The 16,670-nt window shown below is 48.9% G+C and overlaps 1 protein-coding gene and 1 pseudogene across 1 annotated transcript in view; both read right to left on the bottom strand.

Moving 5' to 3' along the window:
* LOC144135223 (uncharacterized) overlaps positions 1–7,724 on the bottom strand; it is a 12,563-nt gene extending 4,839 nt beyond the window's left edge. Inside the window, exon 1 of the mRNA XM_077667962.1 lies at positions 6,055–7,724. Within this exon, the coding sequence (XP_077524088.1) occupies positions 6,055–7,573 (1,519 nt within the window). The 5' untranslated portion in view covers positions 7,574–7,724. The remainder of the gene's footprint in view (positions 1–6,054) is intronic.
* A 5,253-nt stretch (positions 7,725–12,977) lies between these two features.
* On the bottom strand, positions 12,978–16,114 carry LOC144135222 (uncharacterized; annotated as a pseudogene).
* Between the last annotated feature and the right edge of the window lie 556 nt (positions 16,115–16,670).

Genomic DNA, 16,670 nt, shown 5'->3' on the forward strand with positions numbered 1-16,670 from the left:
CGCTTACACGCAAAAACATAAATACCCACGAAAGCAGCAGATTGGACAGCCGTCGCCGTAGCTTAGTTGGTAAGAGCACCGGACGCGATATTCGGAGGTCGTGGGTTCGGATCCCACCGGCGGCATGGTTGTTTTTTCTGCTGGTTTATAAGTAATTTTCTTAAAAAAAAAAAAACAATTGATTGGCATTAAAATTAATAATAAAATAGAAAACATTCCCCTATGCACCTTGGTCTCGTTGACTGTTGGCTTCCTTAATATGTTTGATAAACGAGCCCCTTATTTCACTTGCCTTGTCTGCTAATAGCTTAACGGGGGTCTCGGTTCTGGCAGTCTTGATGCCATAGGTAGTATAAGAGGGCTCTCGCACAGTTTCCGCCCTCACCGTTAGATGACGTTCTACGTCACAGTTGTGGTATTACAGGACGTGCTACGTCCACCGCTATGGACGAGGGTGGCGCTGGTGAACACTCTCAAGGTTCGCTTACACGCAAAAACATAAATACCCACGAAAGCAGCAGATTGGACAGCCGTCGCCGTAGCTTAGTTGGTAAGAGCACCGGACGCGATATTCGGAGGTCGTGGGTTCGGATCCCACCGGCGGCATGGTTGTTTTTTCTGCTGGTTTATAAGTAATTTTCTTAAAAAAAAAACAATTGATTGGCATTAAAATTAATAATAAAATAGAAAACATTCCCCTATGCACCTTGGTCTCGTTGACTGTTGGCTTCCTTAATATGTTTGATAAACGAGCCCCTTATTTCACTTGCCTTGTCTGCTAATATATATATATATATATATATATATATATATATATATATATATATATATATATATATATATATATATATATATATATATATATATATATATATATATATATATATATATATATATATATATATATATATATATATATATATATATATATATATATATATATACATGCCTCCCTACATCCGTCCGTACTGGACACTGCGCGAGCGGATGCTAAACAAGAAGGGGAGGAAAGCATGGGCATGACTCTTATCTGTAGTGATCAAGTAGGAGTGCTTGGTGCTGTGTATATCGGCCAAGGAGTTTTGAGTGCAGTGCACCTGAGTCGAAGTCTAGCATCTATCCTGTCACTGTGTCTTGTCCGCGTCTTTAGGAATTTAGAGCATACGGAGCAAGTATCTAAATCCACGCGCTCGGTCGTTCGGAAGTCAATGGGACATGTAGACCCATGAGAATTCAGCTACATCAGACGGTACCGCAGGCGCGAGTGCACCCCTAGTCGTGCGGCCCAGGTCTAACCGAGCACAGGGGGCGATATGCTTAAGTATCTGGCACCCACTCATATCGGAAGTCGAAGCAGCGGCGAACAACAGAAGCAGGCACTAAAGCTCACAGAAGTAAAGCGATGCGGCTCTGCGCCAACACCTTTGTCAGTTTCAATCGTCTCGGACCACTTCTGGTACACAACGCCCTAGAGTGCATGGTAGCGCAAAATAAATGCGCTTGAGGCCAGAAGAGAGTGACAACAGATCGCGCAAACGTATCTCGTTCACCTTCCAGGAACACTGAAATGGGCGTCGATGAATGCCGCAGTACGGAGGTTTGGGATAAATACCTCTACATTAGCGGTCTCCCACTGGATCAGTTCACGCAGACGGAGCCGGCTTCTTGGCTAGCCCTCGGGACGCAGCACACAGCTGCATCGACTAAGCAAGCCAATCAGCCAACATGCATGGCGTTATCACGGGCTCCCGAGTTGACAAATGGGAAGAGGAGCAAACACGTAACACAATTAGTTCAGCGCCGTGCATAACCATTGCGAATTGTGTGGCTTGATGTCCCTACGCGACACGTGTGCTGAGGGACGCCGTGCTAGAGGGCTCCGTATTAATTTAGACCACCTGGGGTGTACAGTAAAGCACAGGGGCGTTTTTGTATTTTTCCTCCGCTAAATGCGGCCGCCACCTATAGGATCGCACCCCTGATCTTCGGATCAGCAGCCGAACGCTAAAGCCACTGAGCCACAGCGACCGGTGTCATCAAAAGCGTTGAAAAGCTTAAACGCCGCTGCTACAACGTTTCGAAGGTGTCGGGCGCGATGGCCAAAAGAAGGACGAACAGCGCCAACACGTAATGGAACTGGAGGCCTACTGCCCTTCGGTCCCTTCGGCAGTCGAGGCGGCTGATGACGTTTACAGATGTTGATATTGATGCCCGACTTGAAGCGGATAGGTTCGTTCATCATGTGTGTGATTACGCTTCCTAATCGACCCGTGCCTCCAATTAGGTGCAGGCTCATTCACACTTATAGGGAAATTCAGAGCGCGTGGCGGCGAGTGGCAGCGAGAACTGGCGTCGCAAGGCGCATGCCCAGAAAGAACAGCCGGCCGTGCTTATTTGGTGCATGTGCCTTTGCGGCCCATTCTCCCCCGCTGTCGGTGGCAGGGCTTCGCGAAGCGCGGCCGCCACGCGCTCCTAGTTTCACTTCAAGTGGGAAACAGCTTGTATATTTTGCGATCCCAATCAGGAGAATAGTCCTTTTTAAGAGCGTTAGCTCTTAATGCTGACGTTTGTCAAGGACGCGTTTGTCTGCAATGAAAGTCAAATTGACCAAAACAGTTAACACGTTACCCCACTGTATCACATAGCAACATTGGGCGCGTAGCGCCTCAATTGAAACCTATACTTTCGATTCGTTATATATATGCCAGTACAGCGGCCATCAAAGTGAGACCCCCTCACTCCCCTGGGACAACCATTTGCAGAAAATTTGGAGGCCACCCTTCTGACGCAAAATGTTCCAAGTGGTGTCAGATGGCTTGGCATGTTCCTGAGGATAAAATTACTACTTGAGATGCAGCCCAAAGTATGTGTGGGATTCGCAGCGACTTTTCCGCCCCCAGAAAGCGCAATCCGAGCACCTTCAGACAGCCATTGCGGCCGAACGGTTTGTCCCAGATCGTTCCGGATGGTGTCAATTGATTCGTCGTGTTGTGATGCACACGTTTTTAAAATTTATTAACTGATATAACGAAGAAATATACCGGATATATAGAAGGTGGCTGTAAATAGCGATAGCAGTGCAAAATCCCTGGGGTAGATGGCGCTGCTTGTGTCTTAGAACTAAGTCATTAAGTCAGGTTTGATGATTTTCAACGATACAGCTAATCACGTGCTTACAATACAAGGCCATGAAATACCGCGAGTGGCAGAATACAAATATCTCGGAGTATGGGTAAATGAAGGACAGATAGATATACACGGAAAAGCACGAGCAGTCTATAACAGCATAAGGGCGAAGAGATGACGGGATAATGAAACATGGGGCATTATGGAGGGGGGGGGGGGCAAAAAATATGAAGTACTGGGAGGTATTTGGAAACGAATATTGGTTCCGGGACTCACTTTCGGAAATGCGGTTCTGTGCTTACGGGTAGAAGTTCAGTCGAGATTAGAAGTAAATCAGAGAGCTGTTGGAAGATTAGCACTAGGTGCCCACGGGAAAACCACAAACGAGGCAGTACAGGGGGATATGAGCTTGGCATCGTTCGAAGCACGGGAAGCTAAAAGTAAAATACTATGTGAAGAACCGCTGAGGAAATTGGACGATAACAGGTGGGCAGATAAACTTAAATAGTTATACAGAGACAGCGCTGACTCACAATGCAGAAAATAACTAGGAAACTAACTAGCAAGTATGCCGGACGCGAGGACAGAGAAAGAAACAGCATTAAGCGGCAGGTTAAAAACGCGGAAGATAAAATTTAGGTAAACATTATATGAAAAAAAAAGCATAGTGTAGAACTATATCGATACTGGAAAAGGCAGATCAGGAAGGAAGCGCACTATGATAACTCAAGAGGCAGTGCCCTAAGCTTTGAAGCTAGGTCAGAGTGTCTCAGAGCGCGCAGCTACAAAAAGAAATTTAACGAAAATGACACATGTGCTGTGCGCGGTAAATCTGTAGAAACAATTGAACACCTCATAGTCAAATGTAATGGTATCCATCCGGATGTCGATGCAGGCATAGTCAATTTTTCTGAGGCCCTAGGGTTTAGAGATTACAATGGTCATCTGAATAAATCTGCGTTGGAAGTTAGCAAAAAACGACTGGAAGATTGGTGGCTCAAAATCAGAGAGGTGACATAACGTTAGAGGTGTAGGAAAACGTATTTAAAGAATATGGCGAATAATAACAATTTACAAAACAGTTAAACAAAAATAAAGAAAAAAAGCCGAGCATGGTGGCAACTGCCACCACCCAGTTTGAAAGGGGGCACTCCTACCTTCCACCCAAACATTCAGGGACGTTTCCGGAAAGGAAACATCCGCGCATGTTTGGATTTGGTCTTCTCCACGTTTGCTGATCACACAGATGTAAACACTTGAAGCTCACATGGCTAACGCTCTTAAGTCGAACACTGAGGCAGTGTTGGCGGAGAATTTTTCTTGGAATACGAGCTAAATCTAGCGAAACGCAAACCGAGAAAGTGCGAGAGATTGTTATGTGTACGTACAGTAGGAGGAGGAGGAGAACTTTAATGAAGCAGGCGAGGCCTGCCTAGTTGTCGACCTGGCATGCATGTACACACAGTAGCGCTACCAAAATTCTTAAATGGTATCGTTTACTTATTAGTTGGAGACTATACCCGAACGTAATGAAAAATTATGCAAATAATTTAGTCAATATGAGCATGTAAACGTTGGCCTTGACTCTTTTTGATGTTTAACTGGATTTTACCCCGTTTTGTTCAGAAAACGTTTTTCTACATTTGTTTAAAGCTCTGATCACGACAATAATGCTTAAAATGATGATGTGTCAATACACCAGAAAAACAATCGTGTGCATTCAAGGCCACTGTTTTGCTTCAGCACAAGTAAAACCAAAAAGCAGGCTGCTGTAGCAAGCACGTGACCACCTTCTTTTCTAGTATTCACACTGCGGCAGCGGAAAATTAAGCTGGCTAGAAGGTACACGGGATCTAGAATATAATTTAATGTACTGCAGCATTCCAAATTCGGCATTTGTACCGAAATGGTAGACGCGTACAGGACGCGAAACGACAGCACAACGGTTAGTACTATTGTTTCCTGTCTGCCTCTGCTATGTCGCTTCTTTTAATAGATTAAGGAAGTTACACACTTCTACGTTCACTGTATAGAGGCGTCAGAGCTAATGAATCTCGTCGTTATCGTCGCCTTCTGGATTCAGATCTTCCGGCACTATCTTCTTATCCTTTACGGAAAGTCAATGTCGGGAAGGAAAAAATGAAACCACGCTCAAAACGTTCGACCCCTGAGGCTCAAGGTGACAAAGATGTCTCTCATGAACGGATTTGACTCATTTTGATTCAAAGAACACAAGGGTCTGGCTGATTTTTATCTTATAGAATTTGAGCTTGGGTTTCTAGGCGTTACTGGGCACCTTTCGTTCCCAGAGGTCTTGAAAATTTGTCTATGGACGAATTTTCTTTTACTGCAAAATTTCACCTAGTTTTGAGTGCTGGATTTACCTCATTTCGAAAAACTCCTGAAGTGTTCCAAAATATCGGAGGAATATGACCGATGAAAAGGAGAGAAACAGAGAAATAAAAGTCAACCGACACTGTATTAAAAAAAAGAAGTCAGTGTCCTTTATATAGTGTGAATTGGTGGAAGGCACGAGCCGTCACGAAGTGAGCACGATGAGCAACACATATCGCGTGCAGGTGACAAGTACACCTTATCCTGACAGTGCTTTGTTCTCGCCTCATTGCGAATGCTGTGTAGTTCCTTAAGGTGACGATTTTCCTGGAGTGCGGTCCTCGTGCTCACCATCGTTTCCGTCCGCATAACGAGTGGTTGGCTCGAAAGATGGAGGTGTAGGTTCCCTGCCACCAAAAAAAAGGCTCGGAAAAAACACCGTTGCCACCACAACTATGATCAAAAATATCTAGTGAGCAGAAACAGCATATACTACAGCCACAAAGCGCCAGAAAAACGGATTCGTTATGCTGCTGCAAAACTCGAATGTAAACCTGAGCATTAACTGTCTGAAGAGCAACAGTAGTCACCTACTAAGTTCGGCACCGCCCACGTAGCAAGACGACGTGCTGTCGCTCCAATCTCCGCTTTCGCCATTGTCCGAAGAGCTGCGTGTGCTCCGGTTTTCCACGGGCGCAGATTCGGTGCCTCTCGCAGTCAACAACTTCCCTGATTGCCTGAGCAAGGGCGTTGCAGAGTTCTCCCTGCCACTGCTTTCGTTTACTAGGGGATTCGTAGGTTCTGCGGCTGCTGCTCGTGCCATAGCTGCAAGCCTGCGTGCGGTAATGAAGTGGCGCTGCACACGGAAGCTCATCTGGTGTCTCGGGAACGTCCTACAAAATGGCTTCGCCGTGACGTCCATTGAAAACGGTGGCGCAGCTTGAGCGCCCTCGAGCGGAGAAGTGATAATTTCATCGTCGGCCGTGGCCTGCGGCTGGTCGGTCGGGCTAGTGCGTTGGTGTGTCGGGTTCGGAGCTTGCGAATTGTACAAACAGTGGCATATTGGCGAGGACGCCGATCCGGGCTCGGTCCCGTCAGCAGGCTCGGGATCGCTTGAAGGAGCCGTCGCTGACCACGACGTGGTCTCTGACGCCTCAACACCTGGCGATGACGATTCTCCTAGGATTCTAAGACGCACGTCTCGGCGCTCATCGCCGCGCCATGACACCGATGCAGGCTCGTTCATGGCAGCAGGCTCTTGGGTGCTGAAAGGGGCCGGCGTTGTGCTCGATGCAGTCTCTGGCGCCTCCATTGCAAGCGGAGGTGATTCTCTGGAGCGTTTTGTGGCCCGCAGTGAAGAGTTAAGGCGTCGACGACGAAGAAGCTCTCGGCACTTGTCGCTGCTCGCCTTCAGCTTCTGCCCACCGTTGCAGCGGTCGGAATCGCTCTCTTCGTCGCTTGTGTTGCGCATGTGGCTCCCAGAATTCGGTGACGCCGATCCGGGCTCCCTGTCCACATCACACTTCGCGGTGCTTAAAGGCGTCGGCCCGGTACCTGACCCTGTCTCAGGTGACTCCATCGCAACCGGCGGCCATTTTCTGGAGCGTTTTCTGATCCTCAGTGAAGTTGTTAGGCGTCCACGACGATGCAGCTCTAGGCACTTCTTGCTGCTCGCTTCAAGCTTCTGCCCAGCGTTGCAGCGGTCGGAATCGCTCTCTTCGTCGCTTGTGTTGCGCATGTGGCTCCCAGAATTCGGTGACACCGATCCGGGCTCCCTGTCCGCATCACACTTCGCGGTACTTAAAGGCGTCTGCCCGGTACCTGACCCGGTCTCAGGTGACTCCATCGCAACCGGCGGCGATTCTCTGGAGCGTTTTCTGATCCTCAGTGAAGTTGTTAGGCGTCCACGACGATGCAGCTCTAGGCACTTCTCGCTGCTCGCTTCAAGCTTCTCCCCAGCGTTGCAGCGGTCAGAGTCGCCCTCTTCGTTGCTTGTGTTGCGCATGTGGCTCCCAGAATTCGGTGACACCGATCCGGGCTCCCTGTCCGCATCACACTTCGCGGTGCTTAAAGGCGTCTGCCCGGTACCTGACCCGGTCTCAGGTGACTCCATCGCAACCGGCGGCGATTCTCTGGAGCGTTTTCTGATCCTGAGTGAAGTTGTTAGGCGTCCACGACGATGCAGCTCTAGGCACTTCTCGCTGCTCGCTTCAAGCTTCTCCCCAGCGTTGCAGCGGTCAGAGTCGCCCTCTTCGTTGCTTGTGTTGCGCATGTGGCTCCTAGAATTCGGTGACACCGATCCGGGCTCCCTGTCCGCATCACACTTCGCGGTGCTTAAAGGCGTCTGCCCGGTACCTGACCCGGTCTCAGGTGACTCCATCGCAACCGGCGGCGATTCTCTGGAGCGTTTTCTGATCCTGAGTGAAGTTGTTAGGCGTCCACGACGATGCAGCTCTAGGCACTTCACGCTGCTAGCTTCAAGCTTCTCCCCAGCGTTGCAGCGGTCAGATTCGCCCTCTTCGTTGCTTGTGTTGCGCATGTGGCTCCCAGAATTCGGTGACACCGATCCGGGCTCCCTGTCCGCATCACACTTCGCGGTGCTTAAAGGCGTCTGCCCGGTACCTGACCCGGTGTCAGGTGACTCCATCGCAACCGGCGGCGATTCTCTGGAGCATTTTCTGATCCTGAGTGAAGTTGTTAGGCGTCCACGACGATGCAGCTCTAGGCACTTCTCGCTGCTCGCTTCAAGCTTCTCCCCAGCGTTGCAGCGGTCAGAGTCGCCCTCTTCGTTGCTTGTGTTGCGCATGTGGCTCCCAGAATTCGGTGACACCGATCCGGGCTCCCTGTCCGCATCACACTTCGCGGTGCTTAAAGGCGTCTGCCCGGTACCTGACCCGGTCTCAGGTGACTCCATCGCAACCGGCGGCGATTCTCTGGAGCGTTTTCTGATCCTGAGTGAAGTTGTTAGGCGTCCACGACGATGCAGCTCTAGGCACTTCTCGCTGCTCGCTTCAAGCTTCTCCCCAGCGTTGCAGCGGTCAGAGTCGCCCTCTTCGTTGCTTGTGTTGCGCATGTGGCTCCTAGAATTCGGTGACACCGATCCGGGCTCCCTGTCCGCATCACACTTCGCGGTGCTTAAAGGCGTCTGCCCGGTACCTGACCCGGTCTCAGGTGACTCCATCGCAACCGGCGGCGATTCTCTGGAGCGTTTTCTGATCCTGAGTGAAGTTGTTAGGCGTCCACGACGATGCAGCTCTAGGCACTTCTCGCTGCTAGCTTCAAGCTTCTCCCCAGCGTTGCAGCGGTCAGATTCGCCCTCTTCGTTGCTTGTGTTGCGCATGTGGCTCCCAGAATTCGGTGACACCGATCCGGGCTCCCTGTCCGCATCACACTTCGCGGTGCTTAAAGGCGTCTGCCCGGTACCTGACCCGGTCTCAGGTGACTCCATCGCAACCGGCGGCGATTCTCTGGAGCGTTTTCTGATCCTGAGTGAAGTTGTTAGGCGTCCACGACGATGCAGCTCTAGGCACTTCTCGCTGCTCGCTTCAAGCTTCTCCCCAGCGTTGCAGCGGTCAGAGTCGCCCTCTTCGTTGCTTGTGTTGCGCATGTGGCTCCCAGAATTCGGTGACACCGATCCGGGCTCCCTGTCCGCATCACACTTCGCGGTGCTTAAAGGCGTCTGCCCGGTACCTGACCCGGTCTCAGGTGACTCCATCGCAACCGGCGGCGATTCTCTGGAGCGTTTTCTGATCCTGAGTGAAGTTGTTAGGCGTCCACGACGATGCAGCTCTAGGCACTTCTCGCTGCTCGCTTCAAGCTTCTCCCCAGCGTTGCAGCGGTCACAGTCGCCCTCTTCGTTGCTTGTGTTGCGCATGTGGCTCCCAGAATTCGGTGACACCGATCCGGGCTCCCTGTCCGCATCACACTTCGCGGTGCTTAAAGGCGTCTGCCCGGTACCTGACCCGGTCTCAGGTGACTCCATCGCAACCGGCGGCGATTCTCTGGAGCGTTTTCTGATCCTGAGTGAAGTTGTTAGGCGTCCACGACGATGCAGCTCTAGGCACTTCTCGCTGCTCGCTTCAAGCTTCTCCCCAGCGTTGCAGCGGTCAGAGTCGCCCTCTTCGTTGCTTGTGTTGCGCATGTGGCTCCCAGAATTCGGTGACACCGATCCGGGCTCCCTGTCCGCATCACACTTCGCGGTGCTTAAAGGCGTCTGCCCGGTACCTGACCCGGTGTCAGGTGACTCCATCGCAACCGGCGGCGATTCTCTGGAGCGTTTTCTGATCCTCAGTGAAGTTGTTAGGCGTCCACGACGATGCAGCTCTAGGCACTTCTCGCTGCTCGCTTCAAGCTTCTCCCCAGCGTTGCAGCGGTCAGAGTCGCCCTCTTCGTTGCTTGTGTTGCGCATGTGGCTCCCAGAATTCGGTGACACCGATCCGGGCTCCCTGTCCGCATCACACTTCGCGGTGCTTAAAGGCGTCTGCCCGGTACCTGACCCGGTCTCAGGTGACTCCATCGCAACCGGCGGCGATTCTCTGGAGCGTTTTCTGATCCTGAGTGAAGTTGTTAGGCGTCCACGACGATGCAGCTCTAGGCACTCCTCGCTGCTCGCTTCAAGCTTCTCCCCAGCGTTGCAGCGGTCAGAGTCGCCCTCTTCGTTGCTTGTGTTGCGCATGTGGCTCCCAGAATTCGGTGACACCGATCCAGGCTCCCTCTCCGCATCACACTCCGCGCAGCTTAAAGGGGTCGGCCCGGTACTCGACGTAGTCTCAGGCGCCTCCATTGCAAGCGACGACGATTCTCCGGAGTGTTTTGTGGGCCGCAGTGAAGAGGCTAGGCGTCGATGACGACGTAAATCTCGGCACTCATAGGTGCCCGCCTCCAGCTTCTGGCCACCATTGCAGCTGTCGGAATCGCTCTCTTCGCTTGGCTTGCGCATGTAGCTCCAGGAAACCGCTTTCTCTGTATTGAGGAATGGTCAAGAGAAAACAGTGAGCAATGGCTCTTCTCCTCTGTTCTAAAAGTAGAACGCGATCCGCATGCTTATGCATGTGAGAAGAATTTCCGCAGCCTCAATGTAGCATCAATTACATACCAAGTACTGTTTGAGTGGAAGGCTAATTAAGCTGCTGCATTTAGTGCAGAAACGATACGGCAGTGCACAGGTGTACAGTCTTTCATACCTCGAGAAGGGCGTTCAAATTCTGCAACATTGGCCTTCGGAGTTGTAGATATAATTGATGTTTTCGGCGCTTTTATCTTTTATCGTTCAGTGTTCTTTAAAAGTCATCAGTTATTCGTTTTGCATGTTTTCCGTAAAGCTGACTGATTTCTCGCCAAGTTCTGAAAAGGAAGTGCACAAGACAAGCGAAAAGCAAAACAAATACGATGCTGTAGACGACTTATACCCCTGCCACACGGCATTCCTCGAAGGCCTTTCCAGAAAAGGCACCTATTTTCAACAAAGGAGCGAAAGTTCAAAGAAGCAGCGACGCAGAACACGGTGCAGCCCGAATGTGAAACAGTCGTTGAGGCTTAGCACCCGCTGATGTGATTGAGGAGGCGGCTGAACTGAGTGTTTTAAAATTAAAGGAGGAATTCTGTTCATTCGTTGAGCTCAGAAAAGTTTTATTCTAATTGCTTTCTTAAAGTAACTGCAACAGCTACTCTCCTCCGCAGCAGCATTTTTCGTGTGTTGTCTTGGCCACCAGGAGCACTTGGTGTTGCTGCAACACTTTTACTGTCATCAAATCTGGACGTAAAATATAAACACCCGCACAAAATGCGAAGCCAGACACACCTTTCATATTTTTAAAAGATGTTCTGAAACATTGTTGGCTGCATCTATTGTTTTGGTTTCATCGCTTTTACTTTTTGACGTTCGACGGCACGGCAATCGCAGGTTCTCAAAGGCTGCGCCTTTGGGCTCCAAAGGTCTCGGACAGGTGCCTACGTCTCCAAGGCCTTTTTACTAGCAAAGGCGCAACATTTGTGCCGTAGCTGCCCTCCTTAAGCCTTTGGATAGAAGGACCTGATTCTCGAAGGCCTTTGCAATGCCCCTGTGACAACGGTATTACAATGATGCCCTTATCATGTCGATTTTCGCGAACGGCAAACAGTGGAAGAAAAATTGTGTGCATGCGTGCGTGCGCGTGTGTATGCGTTGATCTAGTGCTGTCCCTTCTCCACGTTATATTCGTTTCGATTGCCACGGAAAATTAGTGTCCTTGAATTATGACAAAATTCACACTTGAATCCAATCCACGAAGAAGTTGAGCTCGCGCAAATACAGTCCCCTGCTTGTGTGCATTGTGCCCAGAGGGGCTCCTATAAACGCGCGCGAAGACTTTGCGGAGTGTTTTTTTTGTTGACGAAATCGTACCCGCTGCAGTTAATGATGAATTTTCCGCCTAAAAACGTTACAGTTTCGCTCAAAAACGTCTGGAACTATCAAGCGGCATGCGTATTATAAACGTGAACTGTCGGGGATTAGGGAACTGCATGCCCAACAATTCTGGACAAAAGCATTTTGGAACTGGAAAGAGTTCGTGAGCCCAATATTTTCATAAATTGTAAGATTACACTATTACGATCAATATTCGCGATGTCATATGTGTGCTGTATGACATCAGCTATTTTATGCCCTGTTCAGCTCGTAATTGTGTTACACATGCTCGAGCGTATAATGTGCTGTTTTCGCCGGAGGGCCGAGCAAGCGGTTGGCTTCGTACCAGCTCGTCTCGAACTATTTCACGGATGGTGTACAGGAGAGTCGGCGATGGAGGCTCTTCGATACTAGCAATGGTCGCAACTGTGGCCAGCCGCCCAAATTTCGGCGTGATACGGCGAGTCTTGAGTGCCTAGAGTGACCGGCAGTGCTGGATGACATCTGACACCGAAATTCGGTTGTCCTTGGCGATGAGGAACTGGTGGACATCTTGTGCCACGGCCGCTTGATGCAAAACGCGAAGCGAGGTGCGGCCCGCCACGTCGCACAGAAGCGGCGTCTTGGGCCTAGTTCTCCGCGGCGCCACTGCTCGGGGACAACAGATCGTGGAGAACCGCCGCGACAGCGGCGTCGGCACGCCCGGTGTTGACTGTTTGAGGGCGTAAACAGTGCGTTTTCTAGTTACTCATTACAGACTGCATTTTTAAGTCGTCATTGAAAGCGCCGATTATGTCACAAACCACACCTTTATCCATGACGGCTGCTTGCATGATGGACGACCGGGGGAGCGGCTCTGCCTTAGGATGCTGCCTTAATGCGCCTGAGGCTTTTAATCTGCTTTTATTCACTTCTCGCGAGCCCATGCATGATTCCAGTTGTAGCGGGTAAGGACGGTGAACGAGATGGACACACACACAGCGCTACACAGAGCCCATCTATGTAAGTTAATGCAATTTGGAAAAAAATCATTAATATAGGTGAAGTTATGGAGCATTTCTAAGCGCAGCTGCAGCCGAGAAAACCAGAAAGTACTTCAACCAGCAGCTTGGCACTTTTATTGCACGGTCACACAAAAAAGGAAGGAATCATTCACAGACGGAGAACCTTCCTTGAGAGAGGCTTGTGACAAAGCCTCAAAAGTCACTCCACTGTAGAATTAACATTCCCATCCCAGTTAGTTATCAGAGGTCGCAGCAACTTGCTTAAAAATATCTTGCAAAGCTCCTCAGTGTGGGCACGGTCGTTTCTTTCACAGATGAGTTGCGGGCACCGTGTAACGTGTGGGAGCAGTACTGACATCAACAGCTTGCACAGCTTACTGCTGCGCCTGACCTCTGGGAGTTTCATTACTCGGTTAACGAAGATGCACGTGAGTTGGCAAATCTTGACCGCTTCCATTTTAGGGTACATCAACCCTCCACTGTCCATGTTTTTGATTAGCCCGTAAGCTGGTCCGGTCGGCTCTCGTGCCTGCAGCAGGGTCTTGCGTGACTCGCATGTCACCTGAAAACCGGTGCCGAAATCGCATAAAGCAACAACTTGGCAGCGATAAAAATGCTCCGGTTCAAACTGTCATAACCGTATATGTAAACAGTTTTGCTGCACGAAGCATAATGCACAGGTTTTCTACCAAGACCACACAAACTAGAAAAATTACACGGTTTGTATTCACTTAGAGAAAACTGTTCATACCTTTTCCTTACATGCTCTCGCAACGTAGCTAGCCAGAAAAGCAACTAGTGCTACCTCAAGGTCTGCCTCAGAACATGGCGTTAAGAACCCGAGCTCACTGCAAAATTCCCTGGTAGCAAATTCAACGCCAGCTGGCAGGGCAGATGTTTCGGCATCCGAAATTGCCAGCCTCAGAGGTGCCTTACTTCATTTCAAAAGAAGTGGGTGCATTGTCACTTCTTGCGGCTTGAAGGATACCAGCCTAAAAAAAAGAGAAACGAGGCAATTAAATATGTTTCAGAAAATTTTTAAATAACATTATTTTTAAAATAATTAACAGTACCTTTAGCAGTTTTTCCGCTGTAAAAACTGCAGTCCTGGCATCCACCCTGTCGTTGCCGCCATTGAACTGCCGAAGGCAGCTAAAGAGTGATTCCACAGGGTCGCTGTTTAGGCCGCGTGTCAAGACGTAGCGGAAGCTGCAGTTAATTAAATTACTTCTATAACACATTGATGCAAATAACGAAAAGCAGAGTCGAAGAAAAGTAACCTACTTTATGTGGTCAAGGAGATATTCAATCAATGCCACTGTTGACTTTGATGTTGAAGTTGAAGTTTATTCCATTCTTACAAAGGAGGAGCCGGGACTAAAAGCTGTGCCGACAGCTTGACAATGGTCCCGGCTCCTTTACATACCCGGCAGTACAGGAGGAAAAGCGACGGCTATACATACAACAAACATACATACATACATACAAAGCAAAAGTATATAAATCAACATTTCGCAGGCCACCTATGCACATCATGCAAAAATGACAAAATAAAATGCGATGCGATGAAAAGGTCATAGATAATCATAAAAAGAATGGTGCATAATAATCAGAAAGATTGCATCTGAAACTCTCAAGGAAAAGAATTCTCCCGACAATATTCCCGAATTTCGTGTTTTAATTTTCGGGTTATGTCAAAATTTTCCTCGTTTAATCTGTTCAGCAGAATTGGAAGGTTATAACATAAGGATTGATTCACACAATAGGCTCTTGGTGTTGGGGTAAACCAAATTTCCCTGTGTCTTGTGTCACGGCAGCTGGCGTTTTCTCTGAGTTGTGCAAGCAAAATGATGAGGTTGTCGGGGTGTTTTAGGTGAGATTTGTAACATGATAGTAGTCTATAAGTATATAACGCAAATATTGGAAGGATTTTATACTTTACAAAATATTCCTGGTGGGCGAAAAAGAGTGGTACATTGGTAATACATCTCACTGCTTTTTTTCTGAAGCAGATGTATCTTGTTAAGATTTGTTATGCCTGTTGTGCCCCACACTATGTTACAATATTGCAAATGAGAAAGTACTAACGCATTGTAAAGTATGATCTTTACCCTTATTGGAAGAATGTGCCTAAACCGCGCAAGTATACCAATGGCTGAGGCGACCTTTGAACGTATGTAATCAATATGTGTATTCCAAGTTAAATTGTTTGAAAAGGTAACTCTCAGTGTTTTTACGGACTCAACGAGCTCTATAGGCTGGCTATTGAATACGGATTTGATAGGTCGCGATATTTTCTTTCCCTTAGGACGGAACAACATAATTTTAGTCTTCACTGGATTTATTCGCAGATAATTTGCTTCTGCCGAAGCGTAGCTTCGTAGGTCTCTTTGGTCATTCGCTTCGATCGGCTGCCATTCATCTGGAGATCTTCAAGGTAACAGATGAAATCTAGTTCCAGCCAGGAGAGCCGTTCATCATCTGTGACGAAGAACGGTTCCTCATGCTTTCCTCCTCGTGCCTTCACTGCACCGATATCATGGAGGGCATACCATTTCGCAACCATCCTCATAAAACTGATTGTGGCCGAGCTGTCCTTGAACTGGCCTGCATCAGGATGACAGTTTGGGTTCTCCTGAAGAAACTGGAGTGTTGCTATTGTTGGCGCAGAAAATACTTGAGTAGCCCTGCACACCTTCATTTTTTCCATTTTGTTGGGTTCAACGTGTGCACGGGTAAGGAACCTGACTCGCTTGACCAGCACCTGTGACTGAATTTCAAAGAGCTTCTTTAAGTAGAAACCCCCTTGGATGAGTGATTCGCCATCTCTCATTTCTCGCTCAAGAAAGTTAGTGCGAAGATTCTTTATAAGGTGATTAGGGTCAAAGGACAAAAACAGTGGGTGGCCTGTCCGCAGAGGGTGAGGCACGGCATGCGCAAGCGTGCCATCTTCTGAGAGGCCTTTGAAAAGAGCCACTATTGTTTGGTGGTTGTCGGTGACGATTCTTAGTACGCGAAAACTCACATCTTCGACTGCCTTCTTGACTTCCATTGTCATTGTAGAGAGCTTGGCGTTCTTGAGGCACCGCGTGAAGAAATAGCCAACCGGTATGACATAGGCTGTCGATAGTCCTCTTAAAACGAAGCACAACAAGCGGTTTGCCACCTGAGGGGCTGCACTTGGTTGATCCTCGGGGCCCATGTCAACAAGACCAAATATATTGTCCACCTGTCGGTCGTATACAACTTTCTGAGATATCGACATCTCATCGACAATGAGCGAACAGTAAGCTTCCTGCTCCACACCCAGCCCTTCGTGCTCCACACGAAGCCGCTCTCTTATCAATGAAGTCATTCCAATTTCGCCGGTTGAATGCCCTACGTAATTTTGGAGCGTAGCACGACATTGGAGCTTCAAAAAGCCTCTGCTTCGAACGTGTTCATACCCTCTGTTTAAGCAGGCTTTCCACAAAACACATTCCCGCAGAATTCCTTTATTGTAGGCAGGCTTTTTCTTATTAAAACTAGCCACTTGGTTGCGGATAAAAACTGCATCTTTGTCTCCTTTTTCCGCCTCTTTCAACACCTGTAGAAAGGCCTGAATTTATTTGTTGTCTGCGTAGACTTGGGGGAGCTCTTTTGTGTCGTCAAGCTCAGTTTGCAATTTTTGTAGCTGGTTGCCTTGACGAGCAGCCTTTCTTTTCAGTCTGTTCTCCGCTTTCTTCCCCTCTCACAAGGCATGGACAAAGTCCAATGTAGTTTGGCAGGCCTGATCAACCGGACAACCACACGGTTCTATGCCAGCCACTGGACCGAGCGCT

The sequence above is a fragment of the Amblyomma americanum genome, chromosome 5 (assembly GCF_052857255.1).
Source record: "Amblyomma americanum isolate KBUSLIRL-KWMA chromosome 5, ASM5285725v1, whole genome shotgun sequence".
NCBI classification, from domain to species: Eukaryota; Metazoa; Arthropoda; class Arachnida; order Ixodida; family Ixodidae; genus Amblyomma; species Amblyomma americanum.